The following is a 16953-nucleotide window of genomic DNA, read 5'->3' as shown; positions in this document are numbered from 1 at the left end:
CTTCAATGCCTTTCCCCCATGCATGCTATCTTGCAGAAAGCCATTATACTTGCTTTTCAATCAAGCTCTCCCTCTCTGATTGTATCTTTGGAAATATGTATAATTCTGCATATCACACAATGGGAGATTATTAATCTTATGTGCCTTTCAGAAGTTTGTGGTTTCTGTTGCAATTTCAGCTTTGGAAGGACACAACACAAAACTTTTTTTGGTATCATTAGCAGAAGAGATGTCAGCCCTCAAAGTGCTTTCTAAGTGTGTCTGTGCTGCCAAATTCTTTCAGCCTCCAATAATATATATTTATTTTACCCTTTTCTTTTTAGACAGAAAGGTGCTCAAAGAAATGGGAAAGTTTGGAAGTGGAATTCTGGATGGAAAGAATGTGAGTAAAATTCCAAATTTAAAAGGTATAGATCTACCAGAGAGTAATAATATCTCAGAGGATGAGAAACTTCTTCCAGCTCTCTGTCCAGGCAGTGAACCTAAATTACAGTTTAAAACTTTTTTTTTTTTACCTTCCCTAGCTAATTCCACCTTTCAGTATATTTCATGCAAATCTTAAGCTTCTGTTGAACATGGATATCTAGATCCTGGAAATGTAATAAAATTGTCACAATGTGATAACTTTTACACAAGATGCACATGAAACTTAACATGAGTGCTCTTCAAATTGTTGATATTAATTGAACAATGCCTAGAACACTGTGGAATCTCTCAGAGACCATAAAACTTGTCTTGTATTATTATAACAATATATACATGGAGTTATGTGGACAGAATTAGAAAAGTCATCCATCAGGCAATAGCTTAGTTAAACTGAAAAAACATACAATCAACAAATAATGAAAATAAGACCATCCCCCTCAAAGTGGTAATCAGCATTGTCTGGAGGAGAAAAAGTCCCGTAAGTTAAACTTCATATGTCTTTTAAATCCTATCACGTTTGGTTGAAGAAAACCCCCTAAACTACACATTCTGGAATATTTAAGCTTAACATCAGTGAAAAAATAAAAAAAGTAGTCCAGTGAAAACTGGCTAACTGCATGATCAGGAGAAGGAACTGTAAATAAGACTTCTTATTCTTAAACATGAAGAAACTGCAGAAGAAAATCTCTTGTGTTCTTGGTTAATTTCTCCCACAGTGAAACTCAAGGAAATGTATTTAATTTACCTGTGAGAGGTACCTTAAGAGATGGTATCATGTATGATGATGGTAATCATCTCGGTAATCAGAGCCAGATGTATAAAAAGGTCAGAATGAGGAGCAGGGTTTGGAACTGGATTCAGACTAGAAATAAGAGGAACATCTTTCACCATTCAAGTTATGGGGCATGTGGGGAATGTCCATCCTTGGAAATCAAACCTAGTTATTTAAATACATTTTACAGCTGAAACAGAAGTGTTAAGGCTGGAAATGGTGTTTGGTAAAATACCTTGGGCATACAAAGGTTATGTACTACGTAACTTCAATGGTCCTTTCAGATATATGAAAGCGTTTATGAATGTGTGTAACATAGGGGTGTTGGAATATTTGCCTTAGTGAAAGATGCTGTTAGTAGACTCTACAGATTACTCATATTATTAAATAACCACATCCATTCAGTGACAGACCAAGGTCTTACAAGGTAAAATATCTGGGACAAAGACTTTTTGTTGCTTACCTCTGTGTTTTGCAGTCATACATATATAGCACAGTGGGAGTTAGTTCTTATTTTCCATTTATTTGTGATCAGCCATAAATTATAATATGGACTAGTCAGAAATGTCTTTCTTAATAAATGTTTGCATGTTAATATTAGTCTTTGCTTTCTCCAAGTCATATGGTCATTTCTTAATAGCAGGACATGATTTCATGTATATATTTTCAATATGCCTTTGTTCTGCTGTAACTTGGCACATAGTTTTAAGCATTAGTACTTTTATGGGCTTTCCCATCTTTCTTTTTGTTTGGCTGCTATATTTTGGTTCACATGCTTAGCAGGGGATCATGTGTTTTGCCTTATTAGAAAACAAATTGTGATAACATAACTATATTCAATTTTAAGTGGGAAAGGTCATAAAACTGCTATTTAAAAAAATTAAACAAAACACAACAAAAACCAGATATTAACACAGCTTTTTTTGTTTGTTATTTGTTTTTGTCTTTTCAGTGCCGGCCCTCCAGAGCGTCTCATTACCAATGATGTCCTAGTGGTAAGGTTCACATGAGAATTTATCTTGAAGTGACTTCTGCTTCATTTTGATCCTCTCCTCTTTCTTGCATTTTATAGAGAGAACACAACTACCATGGTAGATAAGAGCATGGTGTGCATTTTAAAGTCAGAGATATGGGACAGTTCCCTTTCATTCCAGCTCAGCTGTTGCCCTCTCCATACAGAAGCTGTGTTTCTTGAAGTCCTCAGCTATTACAGATGTCAATATGTTGCCTAGCTGTGGTTTGTTAATGTTGCAGAACCCTGTATTTGTTGGTGTTCAAAGTGAGAACTGTGTTTCATGTAACACAGTATGGCACTTGGCAGGAAAAACAAAGGTTACAAAAGGTCTGTAGGAGACAATACTAGGTATTCAGTGTGCTTATGACTGGAAGGGTACCTATGTAACAGCTTTTTGGGAAATGAGTTTTTTAATAAAGAGTTATTTTAGTTGTTGAAACATAGAGCCCTGTTTTGGTATTAGTCAGCATGTGGTACTCTACCTGTCTCCTCAGGCTGGCCCAGCAGCTAAGGAGTACCAAGTACTTCATGCCAACTCCAAGCCTGTGCATGGTTCCCAGATGCTAGCCCTTGATACCCCTGAGGCAAAGTAACACATATTTTATTCTTTCCCCCTCATTTTCTGTGTGAGGTGTAAGAGTTGCAATGATTGGCATGCATTGTTCCTGAAATGACTTGGAAAAGTGTCCTGGCATGAGTTATTAAAGGTGAACTGGAGTGACTCAGGTGGTGGGTAGGGTGGAATAAATCCATGATTTCCCTACATCAGGGCCAGTAAGAAGATGCTTTGTAGACTAATCACTGCCACAATACACAGAAACTCATTGTCAGGTGTTTTCCCCCACCCTTCCTAAGTAATTACTAGATATATGTGTTTGGGCACCTATGTGTTGTACAGAATTTCCTGATTTTGGGATAATTTGAATGGGTTAAAAATCTCTGACAATGAACCACTGTATTGACACTCTGAAGCAGTGCAACTTGGGCTACTGTCCTGGAATAATGAGCTCTGAATTTTCTCTTGGATTGCTCCCAGCACTGAGACCAGTTCAGTTGTCTCTATATTATAGTTAGTGGTTGTCTGCATGATGTTTCATTATTTGCAGCAGATGTGTTGTTTGCTTTCTTCACCCTTTTCCATTCCCCTTTTACAGTCCCGTGAGGTTTGTTGCTTGGAAGTGCATGTGGACATTAATGAAAGCAGGAAATACTTGAAAGGTATGGCATTTTCTCTGTGAACTGAGGACATGACCAAACCAACCCTATTATAGTCATGCAGACCCAGATGGAGGCATTTTAGAGTACAGAGACAGCTAAGAATGTTCTAAATTATATATAGATAATGATATATGATCTAAACAATAAAATGTAATGTATTGAAATGCCCTGAACTGCCCTGAGCTGATCTCTGTGTCTTTTCCTTGAAGCAATCAAGTCTGTACACAGTAGACTTTGCTGGTGGAAGTAAGAGAGAGTGCTGCCTCTGGGAGCACTCCAAGCCATGGGGTAAAGGCAGGAATACCAGGTCCTGTGCTGTAGGAGACTGGCCAGTGGGGTATATTACAGAGGAGCTACCACAGAAAATTACTCCAGCAGAAAGCTTGCCAACTTTGTTAGGTATTTTGCCTGAACAGCACTATTATTCTCTAAACAAATCTGTTTTTACTAGAGGGTAAAAATCTCGTACTTACGGTGCCTGCATCTCATGAGAGAACACAGAAGACGACAGAGGACACCGATACTTTCTACTTCCATTGTGTGAAGGCTTGGGAGCCAGTTCTAAAAGTCAGGCTGCAGGTAACAGGCACTATACAGTGGTACTGCTCATACTGCTTGCTTATTTCCTGTGTGACCAAACCAGCAAAGAACTGCATTGTATCTGTTCTGTGGATACAAACCATATTTTTTGTTTTGTGTAGAAAGTTTCTGATAAGGAAGATGACAGCAACAATTTAAGTGACACCTTAACAGTACCCCTGAAATTTCTCCCCGTTGGACATAAAGTGAAAGTAACCCTTCCCATAAGACATGTAAGTGTTTCATAATTTATATGATCTTCTGGAGAGAAGAGTAGAATAACCCTCACTATCAAAAAAAGACCCAAACAAACCAGGTAGTAAATCTGAGTGAGAATTTTGGGCAAATATAGGTCTTCTGTGAAAAAGATTAATTTTCTCAGAGAAATATGAATTTTCTGTCAATAAAATCAATGACTGGGGATTCAACCTGGCAAGTTTGAGATGGATTTCAGATCAACCTCTGCTGTACTTTTACAATTAAAGGAGAATATTCTATACCCTAGCAAGGTTTTGGGATGCCTCTCTGCTCTTTATCAAGCCTGGGTGCTAGCTCAGTCTGTGTACCTAAACTTTAGATGGCTAAAGTTAGGTGTGTTGAATTATGCCCTCAGGAAACAATGCTGTCATGTTCTTACAAGTGTACAGTTGTGACGGTAACTGGTGGAGAGATACAACTCTAAGTTGCTTTAAAGGCAGTAGTAATGCTGCTGTGTGGACAAATGGACTTGATATTCCTTGAGAATCCCTTTCAACTAAGAATATTATGTGATCTCTGTTAAATATAGCCAGACATCCTTTTCCATACCTTGAAAATGAGAGGCAAAAGGAGGAGAAGGATTTCTTAGCAGCCCTTCCCATAAAGAGAAGGGAGATTGAATGTTTGCTTTGCCACCAGTGACTCCCCACCTCCTCTTTTTGGACTCTTTTATCACCAGCTTTTTGGAAGGGTGTGGTGACTTGTATTTCCTCTTCTATCACTGTCTTTATCTTCATCCTCAGGAATGTTTCAGTGTAGGTTTTACTGGGTGGCAGTAAATGCAAGCAATGCTTTGGGGGCAGAGGGTGGCAATGTGATACTGCTGCTGGGTTAGGCTGTTTTGTGGATGAATATTCATAGTGGGGGAGAAATCCTGGTTCACAGGATTCGTTCACATTCGTTCAGCCACTTCGACCCCTCCTGCCTCTTTTACTTCTTTGTAGAATATGTTTGGTGTTTAGTCTTTCCTGCTACAGTTTGGAAAAAAAAAAAAACAACGTATGCAGGGTAGTGGTAGTGGTGGGACATTCCAGGAGGCACTGAAAATCTGGATTCAAAACTTTTCTTTTTCTTACTCATTCATATTCCTGCTCTCATCTTTTTGTTTACAGAATGTGCCACTACAGTTGTACCTCCAACTAAATGATTGGTAAGAAGACTGGTTTGGTTTTTTTTTCTGTAGTTTTTATTGTTCTTTGAACTGTGAAATCTAGAACAGAGTGTCCTTTATTTAGATATAAGGAATGCACAAGACTAGGGGCAAAATATAACAATAGTTAAGTCACCATTAAAGAGTCACCACAACAGAGCAAAGCTAAATGTCCTTGGGGCAGAGGAGTCCCACAAAGATGCAAAAAAAATTAGGAGAGTTTCAGACGGTGAGGAACTTAGTCACTGAGTGTCCTTTGCATCAAAGAACCAAAGACTAAAACTGGAGGCTTCTTCAAAAAGGGCACAGGAAGAAGGCAGAGGGAAAAGAGAATTCGAAATAACAAAACATCAGCGTCCATACATTACCCAAAAGACCCACATACTCTTAAGAAAACAGACTTGTGGCTCTGGTTATAGCAATAGAAAGAAGTATAAACTAGGGAAGAGAAAATTTTGAGTTGTAAAATAATGCGTCAGACAAGAAACAAACAAAAATTATTCAAGTATCTTTTTCATTATACAGTTTCTGTATAAATCTTCTGTGCAAATCCCCAGGAAAGACTTTGTTAGGTGTAAGTCGCCCTTTGCTCAGAAATCATATGGCACAGAAATAGAAAGGATTCAGCTTACAAAGCTACTGAAAGTCACAGAAGCCCTTCTTTGGTTTTCATATTTATTATCCTTTGCTGATGGTAAGTCTTACACTGAAACAATAAAGAGACCATGTAGAAGCAAAGCAGTTCATTTCTTTGCAAATGAAAGATGCATTTCTGTAGAAATCTGAACAAGGAATCAAGATTTTTTTATGAATTAATTAGATTGCAGTTGCTGAAAATAGATCCATATACATTTTAAACACCAATCCTGTGCCTCTGGATTTATTTATGTTTCAGCACAGAAAAACTAGATGTGCGCTTAGGGTATGATCTGTGCCAAGAAGAGCAAGAGTTCTTGCATAAGAGGAAGAGAGTTGTTGCCGGTGCCCTGAAAAGGGTTCTTCATTTGGAAAGAGATCTACATGGACATGAGGTCTGTGCATTGGAATCCAAGCATGGGATGTGGGTCTATTGAATTAGGATTGGCACAACTTCCTTCGAAATTTCTGTAGTTTTTGCATGTCGATAACAAACCCATTGATTTGAATGGCAGCAGAACAGAGGCTCTCAGTGTGACATATCCCATACCCATGTAAAATTACAGCTCAGCAATTCATGCCTCCATTCTTTTCAATGGGCCAAATTACCAAGGACATAATGTACCACTCTTCAAAGACAGTTTCCAACAGTATGGTGCTATCAGTCAGCAAGATATGAGGCATTGTGTTAGATACAGCCTAGTCAGGCAAACCAGTAGGAAAACAGGAGTATGGGAAATTCACCTCGTATAGATATTTATTAAATCACTATAATGTCACTTCTTTAGGCTTACTTTTTTTTCTTCATTTTCAGAACACTTCTTACAAAAAGTAAAAATTATCTGTGGTGAAGAAAGAACATTAGAACATTTTATAACAAGCTGAAGTATGTTTTGTTGCCAAGATCCAGGGTGAATTTTTAAGGAAAGACTTGTTTTCTTGCTGGAATTATGTTTCTTGAATGAATGCTGTCCAAAGAATCAGCAGAGTTCAAAGAACTTCCTTGACCCATTTTAATTGCATTTATTGCAATTTGTTGTTATTTATAACAAAATCATATCATTATCTATTTTTAAGCATTGCAATTCCAATTATAAAGATCAAAAATAGGAAGGAAGGTTAAAAGGACTGCATATTCAAACTCATCCAAGCCTTGGGGTTAAGACACTCTGGAGGTTAATTTAAATAAGATGGTAAAGATTGACTAACTGGTGATTTAATTTCATTGTCCTCTAATGAATCTGCTGAAGAAATTCTGAGAGCTGTAATCAGATTTTTCCAAGTAGCAAGGGAGTAACTCTCTGAGGATAATACTTGTGTTTTGAACAGGTCCCAGTAATAGCTGTTATGGCAACAGGTGGAGGTCTCAGAGCAATGTCAGCTATGTTTGGCCATCTCTTAGCTCTTCAGAAGCTAAATCTGTTGGACTGTGTCACCTATCTCACCGGGGCTTCTGGCTCAACATGGTGCGTATACAAAATGAGATTGGATTTGGAATGACTGTGGCTACTTTTCCACACAGTGAGAGATGCATCTCTTTCAAAGGCTTACACTGTTAACAAGCTAACATGATTCCTTCGTTAAGCTCTTACTGTTGGCTCTCAATTACCTCTTACTGTTGGCTCTCAATTATAACTTCCGTTCAGGCTCACTGATTCTCTTTCATTGATTAAAGTGATTGTGTAAATGTATGAATTTTCCAAAATTATCTAAATAAAAGGATGATTTTCTAACATTTCTGCTCCTTAGGACCCTAGCAGATCTGTATGAGCATGCTGACTGGTCACAGAAGTCTCTGGAGGGGCCACTTAAGGCAGTAAAAGAACAAGTGACAAAATGCAAACTCAACCTTATGTCTCTAGACCATCTGAAGTATTACCACAAGGAACTTGCTGAAAGGGCAAAAGCAGGACATGTGTCATCTTTTACAACTCTGTGGTCACTTGTTCAGGAGATGTTCTTACATGAACAGGTAGGTACATGGTCCTGCCACACATTTGGAAAACAGCCATTTATTTTCTTTAGAGCTTTATTCTTTGAGGACATGATGTAGTGTGTGTAAAAAATCCAAAGAGACTGAGCCATCCTGGTGTGGTTTGTAAACTATGACAGGGGATCTTGTAGCCAGGATTTTCCAGAGTAGATAATAATTTGAAGGTGCCTCTGTCCTAGGGTGCCCAACAGCTAGTAACTTCAGTAGGCAAACTTCCAGAAAGAACAGAGGAATTCCCACCTCCCATCCTCCCTGAAAACTCAGATTTTTAAAGTCTGTTTCTAGTTCAACATTTAAAAGTTAGAGTAATCTGTCCTTGTGTGAATATTAATCTCAGCTTTAGTAAAGATCTGTGGGATGCAGGCAGTTAAGGCTCTTAGATATTCTAATGAAGAAGTTACTAGGTATCCACAAGGCAACTGGGAAGGAAAATGCAGGAACACGAAGGAAAAGGTCTCTTGCAAAAATGTGACTTCGAGATTCCTCTGTGCTGTAAAATATCTGTTATTGGTCTTTACTTGGGTAGATTGTGCCAGTGCTCTTACAGAGGTTTACTGTGATATTTTATCTCACTGATTAGCCAAGAAAATACAAACTCACAGACCAGCGCAAGGCGTTGCAGCATGGACAAAACCCCTTGCCTTTCTATGCAGTCCTCAATGTGAAAGAGGAGAAGTTTGGTACTTTCAAATTTAGAGGTAAGTGTTCTGGAGTTTCTTCTCATTCTGGATATGGCTTGAAGAGAACTTGGAGGGAGGTGTGTATGTGTGGAGAAAGAAAGGGGAATGCATCTGTTGCTTTCCCTGACTTAGTTGTTGCCCTGACTCAGTATTCATCTTTTAATAAAGTGTTTGTCTTTTTTGCAAGCTGTTGGCTGTTTGTTAGAAAGAACAGATCTGCTGGATAACATCCTCAGCCATAAACAGGACATTAATTAAAAATCTGGGGTGAAGTCCTATTTTTGCCACAGACATTGTGAGTGAGTGTGGGCAAACCATCTGATCTTCTTCTACCATGCCTATAAAATAGCTTTGACACTTCCTTAGTTTCTAGGGGTGCTGTGAAATGTAATTGTCTCTTCCTAAATACTACACTGATGAAGGTATGAAAATGGAGTGGAGTATGATTGCTGTGATGGGTGTGATATGACATCCTTTGAATGGACACAGGCCACATTCAACAGAAGGTATTAAAAGCAGCAGATACTGGAAAGAAAAGCAATTAATCTTTACGTTTGGTTAGGTTTATAGCTACTGTTCTACTGTAATGCCTGTGCAGGACAGCTTGAGCCAGGAAACCACACATCCATGCCGCACTGTGATGATTTCCAGTGTGATGTTGATATGCCTTCAGGCTGCTTTGTGGTATCTTGTAGACTGGCAGTTTTGGGTTAGTAGAGCTCTCATGCCAACCACTCCTTGCAATTCATATCACTATTGCATGTAGTACAGTTGATGCTCTTGATTTAGAGAGGCAAGTGTGATCCCAGAGTCTTTATATAGAAATAGATATCTAAGCATTTGAACCTAATGTTAGACTTTTTCTGAGTGGAAAAAGCTAGTTCCTTTAGGTTGCACATAGTCTCTCAGTTTGTATGGAAGTAGCAGCTTGCAGTACAAAGGTACAGATAGTACAGAGCTGCTGAGACAAGCAAGATCCTTGGAGCTTGTGGGTAGTTTTATCCACATGGGAAGGTTTTGGGGTTTTATTTTTATTGCAGCAAACATGCCATATGTCAATTCTTTTGTAGAGTGGGCAGATTTCTCTCCTTATGAAGTGGCCATACCAAAATACGGAGCCTCCATTCCTTCAGAATATTTTGACAGCGAGTTCTTCATGGGAAGGCGAGTGAAGAAGCTGCCAGAATCTCGGATCTGCTATCTGGAAGGTGACATAGCAGTGCAATGTAGTTAATCACAGCATCGTAGAAAGCATGATATTTGCTAGGTACAGGCACAACACTCCTTGCCAGAAGGTCTGCTTTAGGTCTTAATTCATTGGGCTTTTTACCCCTTTCATACACTTCTGCTCTTTGTATATCTTCTTTCCTTCTGTTGTCCATTTTCACCTGGGTAGATTTGGGAAAATTGCAGCATGGTTCCTGTTCCATTTTCTAAACCAAAAAAGATGGTGGAAGAGGCAAGTTGAGGAAACAGTAAGTGTTCCTTCCCTGACCAGTCTCTAGCTCTTCATAAACTATATTTCTAGACAACGCATTACTGAGGTAGAACTGGAAGGAGCTGAGGATAAAATATGTCATCTAGGACAACCCACAAAGGCAGGAGCCACCTGAGCTTTGTAGGCTGAGGATGGTGTCACTAATCTTCTCTGCCCATAAGGATGAAGGAAGCCCTTTTTACCTCCAACAACTGCTTTGACTGGCCATTTTGCCACCAAAGGTGAAGCAAACGGAAAAAGCAGCTAGTCAGAGGAACCCATCTGTCCCAGGCAGATTTAAAATCCTTTTAAGTGTTTTAGTTTTGAAACCAAAAACAAGGGTAGAGGAGAAAAACCCCATATTTCTCTCACTGTGGAGTCTGCTAGAGATTCAGTTTGTTCCTCATGTGAGTACCTGGCATAGAGCTTAATGAGAAAGGATCGTTCTTTCTTTTCCAAAAGCAGACTTACATATGGAGCCAATTGTATTTTGAACCTCAACCAGCTGAACTCCACAGAAACAAAACATGCCTGGAAGGAAAACATGAGTCTTAGGTCGATTTAAATAATAAATCAGTTTAAAGAAGGCCTTTATACTTACATGGCTTCACCATGCTTTCCAAGCCTACTTTCTCTCACAGGTACACAGGAAACTTTCTCCAACATCATTTGGGTGACTGATACCTCTTATTTTGTTACTCTGTACTATGCAGTGAATGTTCTGTGTGTAGTTACCTCCTGAGAAAGAGCACTGAAGTGCTGACACCACTATGTTTGAACTCTCTGAGACCTGCTGTTTAAGTTGTGTCACGTTGGGGTCAGGTTGGGTGGACTAATTATGTGTAGCATGGATATTTGCAATAGTCAGTGGTTAACATGTGGTAGTGCAGTACTTCTCCCATGTGGTTTGACTTGCAGGTCTGTGGACAAACATCTTTACTAGGAATTTGCTGGATGGCTTGTACTGGTCCTCAAATTCAAATGAATTCTGGGAACGATGGTCCCAAGATATGGTAGATATAGGTAAGAGCTTCTAAAGTGTTGCCTCACTGTGGATCTTCCAGCATGATGTTAATCTGTATCAGAATTATTGCTATGTCCTCTTCTCTCTTCTCTCTTTTCCCTAGAGGCATGCTTCATGTTAGTACAAATGTTTTTCATTTAAAATTTCCTTGTGGTCTGTTAAATGACTCTGCCCATGACTGCAAATGAGAAGGGTGGCTTTTACTTGTGGGCAAAAGTACAATGCCAGGACGTTATTTGAAAGAGTAAAACACAAAAACTGTGCCTGCTTTAAAGAAAACCAAGGATCTCTTTTTTAAAATGACATGGGTCATGTGCACATGTTTTCCAGCAGCCTGCAAGAAACAGGGATGGGAGGGACCCACAGGAAGACAACAAGGGCAGCTAGCCAGCAAAGGTGTCTGGCGGAGCAGATTGCTGATGTTTTTTTCTGTATTTCATGGTTTCTTCTCTATTTCAGAAAAACATTCTCCTGAGGAAGATGTTACTGTCATTGAGCCTCCATCTTGTTTGTCAGGAAAGTTGTATGAAATGTTTCAGGACATTATGACCAAGCGTCCACTACTGGGACAGTCGCATAACTTCCTGAGAGGCTTAGAGTTTCATAAGGATTATATCCATCAGAAAAAATTTATTGAATGGAAAGGTAACTGCAACAAAGAGTTAGCTGCACTTTGCAGGTAACATCTCAGATTTTTTTTTTTAGTCTTTGGAAAACTCATATTTCTTTCAGGGTTTGGAAATCCGCTGAGTTGGACCTATGTTCATGGTGTCTGTTTCTTTAGGGTAACAGGTTAAAATGAACTAGTCCATGATCTGCTCTTTCACTTGCAGAAGATACCTGTAATTTGGTTCAAGAAATGCTTTTCTACAGGAATTTTGTCACCCTGCATAGGTACAGTAGTCAAAAGATTCAGGAAGGGCAGAATCTTTTGAGGTCAAGAAGCAGAGGTAACACCAGAAGCATAAAATAGTAGGTTATTATGTGGATCAGATGAAGGAAAGGACTAGTTGCAAGCATGTGGTTGCCCATATGTCTGGTATTTCTGCCTGATGAATTATCCATCCAGAGACCTCTCTTTAACCCCTCAGAAACAGAAATACCAAAATCCAACTACAGAAAGTTAGTCACATAGGTTTACACTGTATATATTAAACAACAGACACATAGACTTGATCTATAAATTGAACAGCGATTTTCTGTGGCCTGTGCTCTGTAGGCAAAGTAAACAGCCAAAATAGTTCTACCTCAAAACCTATGAAACAATCTGTGAAATGATAGGAAGATGATGAAGCTGAGCGTTTTCTGCATCAGAAACCTTCCTATCATCCCAGCATCTTCATTTATTCCATGAACAGGTAGCAATGTGGGAGGACCCCACATTATGGAGGTTAATCTGACTTCAGCAAGAAAGCATGTGTTCTCCGCCTTCTCTGAGCCCCTCTCTTTGGCAAGTTGTGTTTTCTCTCCCATTTTATGCAGGTTACAATGTGCTTTGTCCCTTTCCACCCTTGCTACACAGTTTGCTGACAATAGTGAGAGATGGTGGTGCTTTTTTGTGGATTAAGGCAGAGCCTACAGTGTGCTGTCTGCTTTTAAAATGTTCAGTAAGCAAAAAGTCTGTGTCCTAAAATGGTCTGCTCTAAGAAAACAAATGAAAGAAGGAGAAAAACCAAGCAGCATAAGAAGGGTAGGTGAGAGAAGGAGCAAGCAAGTAGCTTCAGAAGGTGGATGAAGGATGAAATTGTCAGTCAGTAAATGTTAAAAAACATAACTGTCATTACATTTGCTGACTATCAGTTTTGTAAAGACAAATGGGTAGAAGGAGATTTCAAGGAGGATTTTGAGGAAGTGAGAATAAGAACACTAGTGACTATCTCAGGGTAGATACTCTACAAATAAAGTAAAGTCTGTGGAAAGCATGAAATCCAGAGTGGGAAAAGGGAAACTGGAAGTCTGGAGTGGGAAAAATTATCAGGTTTTCTATCTTCTTTTGGCTGCCTGCAAAAGACCAAGCTAAACCCAGGTATGGATCCATCTCTAGGAGCAAGAGGAGATGCCAGGTCTGTGAACAGAAATGACAGTCTTGTGGTAGATGAAGTCTTAAGAATAGAGCTGCAGCTCAGGTTATCTGACATTAAAACAAGACTTTCAATGCCTAATTTTCCTGATGAGAAATTGAACTAATAGTCTGGAATTAGTGTCATGCATTTACAGTAGAGTTCATGCTTTCAAGGGTATTTCTGAGACAGAATTTCTTTAAAGTCTCTATTTGGATGGGGGATGGAAGAAGGGATTCTCACAAGAAAACATCTACTTCCAGTTCACATATACAGCCATGAATAAATGCTGCAAAGTTCCACCTCTGTGATAAGAAAACAGGGGTAATGGAATTTCATGTAATAAAAATGTTCACCGGGCCAAATAAAACTAAAAAGTATGCTGCTTCTTCTGTGAGGGGCTGCAAGAAAATGTCTCTTGTTACAGTTGAATCTGTGAATTCTCAGCAGCCTTGCTGAGAATAATAAGCACATTTTGTGAAGACTTGACAGTGAGGGAATGGAAAAATTGGAAATTATTACTTCAAGCTGGTGTGAACATTCCAGGCTATGGAACAAGCTAGAATTATTCTGCATGGTTTAAATCAACACTACAGAATGAGGCCAAGGAAGCAGAGCGATTGAATGAATTGAAATGCTGGAACTTACCAGCAGTATTTCTGTAATCAACAGTTTCTTAAAATGCCTAAATACAATGATTTAAGGCTCAAGTATTCTGCTCTGGGCTTTGCTACCTCATTTTGTGAACTTGAGGAACACTCTTAAACCACTACTTTGATATCTAAAACCATGGCAAAATGTTCCCTGTTCCATGGGACTGAAAGCGTACTAAAGAAACAACAGAGGACTTGCTGTCTACAGGGCAAGCTGGTGAGGTTGCTAGCAGAGAAGTAAGAGTCTAGCTATCCGAAACTGGCTTTAGATTTCAACTTACTGGTTGGTATAATCCCCTTTTGGCATTTATGTGAGGTTTAATTAATTCAAGCAGTATTTTAAGCTGTTGGTAGGCAATGTTGTATGCATGATGTGGTATTTTTTTACAGCATGGCTAAGATAGTTCATATGAGATCACTAAAAGTGAGTTGAAGTCAGATTTTTCAACCTGAGAGAGGAGTCTAACCCTGAGAAGGCAAAAGCAAAAAAAAGAGCAATGCAAAAGTGCAATGATGTATTGCATTTGTTAGGTGTGTTGCTACACTGTGAAATTGTTTTTGTTGTTTGCATTTTTCCCAGTTCTTAGGGGGAAAAAAAAATCTGTTGAAGTCTGTATTCTGTGAAAAATGACTCCCCAGAGCAGCTGTGAGGTCAGTGGAGTCTGTGTCTCACCTGTCCTCTGTCTGGCTGCCCCACAGCCTGCCTTTGTGAGTGTGCCTGGGAGAGTGTGGAAACAGGCCAGGTGTGCCCAGATGTGCAGTTTGAAGGGCATGCTCCTGGGGCCGTGTTTGTGGGCTCATGTTGTGGAGGGAGGTGACCCTGGTTTTGAGGGTAACCAAGGAGTTGCCCTTAGCATGTAGCACAGACAGAATTGCTCACTCCTCCTTTCCTAACAATGCACCACTAACTATATTCAAAATGTTTTTCAGACACTGTGCTGGACGGTTTCCCTAACATTCTGACACCGCTGCAGAAATATCTTTGTCTGATAGATGTTGGCTATTTCATCAACACCAGTGGTGCAGCACTTTTCAAGCCAGAGAGGAATGTAGATGTCATTATATCCCTTGATTATGGTTTGGGGAATGTGTTCAAGGTGAGAAGATTGACTTACTCTGCTCCTTGCAAAGTAAAACTCTTCTTGTTTTATTAAAACTTTTAAGTAAGTGGCTGTCTAAATCTTAGTCACGTATCACCGTACCTTGAAGGAGGAAAGAAACTTCCTTCAAGAATGGAACTGTAGAAACTCTTACGCCCTTTTCTCTGTAGGGGATTACAGCATATACTTCCTAGAATCCTCAGGGAATTGCAGTAACAATTGTTTGCTGGAGACCTGTCCGTGATCTCTCCTGGTCTGTCATGACAAATTCTGAGTGTGACTTTGGGTCATTCACTTGGGCTTGTAAAAAGCATTCTAGGGTGATAGGAGGCATTGTCTGACTTACGTTGAGTGGTGGTCAAAAGTAACATTGTACTGTGGCTACTTTGGACTACACATTCATTTCATAGTGTTTCTAGGGAAGGACTTAAGATGCCATAGTATTTCCAGGATACCTGAGTAAACCTGATTCTTGTCTTAGAGCTTTAACTCCGTGACATTCTGTGTCCACAGCAATTAGAGATGACATACAAATATTGCAAGGTACAAAATATCCCATTCCCCAAAGTGGAGCTAAGTCCAGAAGAGGAGAAGAACCCAAAGGAATGTTACATATTTTCGGATGCAGAGGACCCCAGAGCACCCATAGTAATCCATTTCCCCCTGGTGAATGACACCTTTAAGGAATTCAAGGAGCCAGGTAAATGCAGTCAACCAAACTATGCACTGTGTTCTATCCTTGGTATGTATCATGTGTCCACTGATGGCAGGCAGAAGAGCAACCTGTCTGTGGCAGATGGCTCTTGTCACTGTCCCTTGCAGCAGAGCTGCAGGTCTTCCTCACTTGTGCCTGATGCCATGTCCTGCCAAGAGAGATGTGCAGGGTGCTGGAGCTTTTCTGGCACTGGAAAGAAAGGCCCAGAGAGCAGGGGAGATAAGGGCCTCCTGAAGGACCTGCTGGCGGGCTGGAAAGCAGCAGCAGCAGGAGCTGGCCCTTGGGCCATTCAGCCCTAGGGTTGGCTCTGCACCCCTGCCTTCCTCTGGCAGGCTGCCTGTGGTGGAGAGGGAGGGGTGGAGGGAACCTCCTTCCCAGGCCTCGAGGGATGGTAGGCTTGGGCACAGGGACCTGGGCAGGGGAAGCACATGTGGCTGTGGTGGGAGAGGCTCCATCTGGTGCTTGGTAGGAGCTGGGGCAGAGCAGAGAGATGTGGGGCCAGCCTGGGATGTGCAGTTATCTCTGCTCAAGCGCCTGGGGTGAGCTCCTTCCAGCTTTACCCAAAATTCTGTTGTGGCCCTGAGTGGTGCCAGAGCGAAATGGAAGTCTCTGTGGGAGCATTTGGGAGTGGTAGGAATAGCAGCAAAAAGTAAAGGTACTTTTCTGCTCTGATGTTCAGTGATGCTCAGTGAATATGTACAGTAAGAGCCAAATTGAGAAAATCACATTTAGAAACTGTAGATGAAAAGAGGAGATACTCTGTAGAGGGAACTAGGCTTGTTCAATGGAGGCTGGAAATGGTCCAAATGGCACTGTGTGGTGAGATCCAACCATTGAGCAGTGGGTGGCAGGTAAAGTAGGTGAGGATTTTGGAATGTCTCTGAATGAAAAATAGATGAGATGGTGCAGAGCAGAGCAGCTGCTGCTCAGTACTCCAGGCCCAAACTGGTGAGAGTTGACACTCACCTGTATGTCTCTGAGCAGTCAGTGAGTCATCCATCAAGCTGACAACATGTTCAACAACCAGCAACCGATGGGGGTGATTGGAGGAGGAGGGCCCTTGGCAACCTGCTTTCATGGATTTCAAGTTTAACAGTGGAGCTTTTTGTTTCTAGGTGGATGAGAGATATCTTGTGGAATGTGGATACTTATTTTTCTTGTTTTTAACCATTTAAATTCTAAAAAGACTCAGCCTGT

At 40.3% G+C, this 16953-nt stretch overlaps 1 protein-coding gene across 4 annotated transcripts in view; it reads left to right on the top strand.

The window, feature by feature from the left end:
- Positions 1–16953, top strand: part of LOC104698581 (cytosolic phospholipase A2 beta-like) — a 49693-nt gene that overhangs the window by 28086 nt on the left and 4654 nt on the right. For all 4 annotated transcript variants that reach the window (XM_039551913.1, XM_039551914.1, XM_019280726.3 and 1 more), the window contains 15 exons: positions 324–382; positions 2151–2193; positions 3368–3431; positions 3883–4010; positions 4133–4243; positions 5381–5418; positions 6314–6449; positions 7384–7520; positions 7804–8026; positions 8628–8745; positions 9798–9935; positions 11123–11227; positions 11688–11873; positions 14872–15038; positions 15555–15741. In XM_039551913.1, the coding sequence (XP_039407847.1) occupies positions 324–382; positions 2151–2193; positions 3368–3431; positions 3883–4010; positions 4133–4243; positions 5381–5418; positions 6314–6449; positions 7384–7520; positions 7804–8026; positions 8628–8745; positions 9798–9935; positions 11123–11227; positions 11688–11873; positions 14872–15038; positions 15555–15741 (1840 nt within the window). The remainder of the gene's footprint in view (positions 1–323; positions 383–2150; positions 2194–3367; positions 3432–3882; positions 4011–4132; positions 4244–5380; positions 5419–6313; positions 6450–7383; positions 7521–7803; positions 8027–8627; positions 8746–9797; positions 9936–11122; positions 11228–11687; positions 11874–14871; positions 15039–15554; positions 15742–16953) is intronic.

The sequence above is a fragment of the Corvus cornix genome, chromosome 5 (genome assembly GCF_000738735.6).
Source record: "Corvus cornix cornix isolate S_Up_H32 chromosome 5, ASM73873v5, whole genome shotgun sequence".
Taxonomy (NCBI): Eukaryota; Metazoa; Chordata; class Aves; order Passeriformes; family Corvidae; genus Corvus; species Corvus cornix.
Note: the sequence above shows the minus strand (reverse complement) of the source record. Positions and strands in the feature narration are given on the sequence as shown.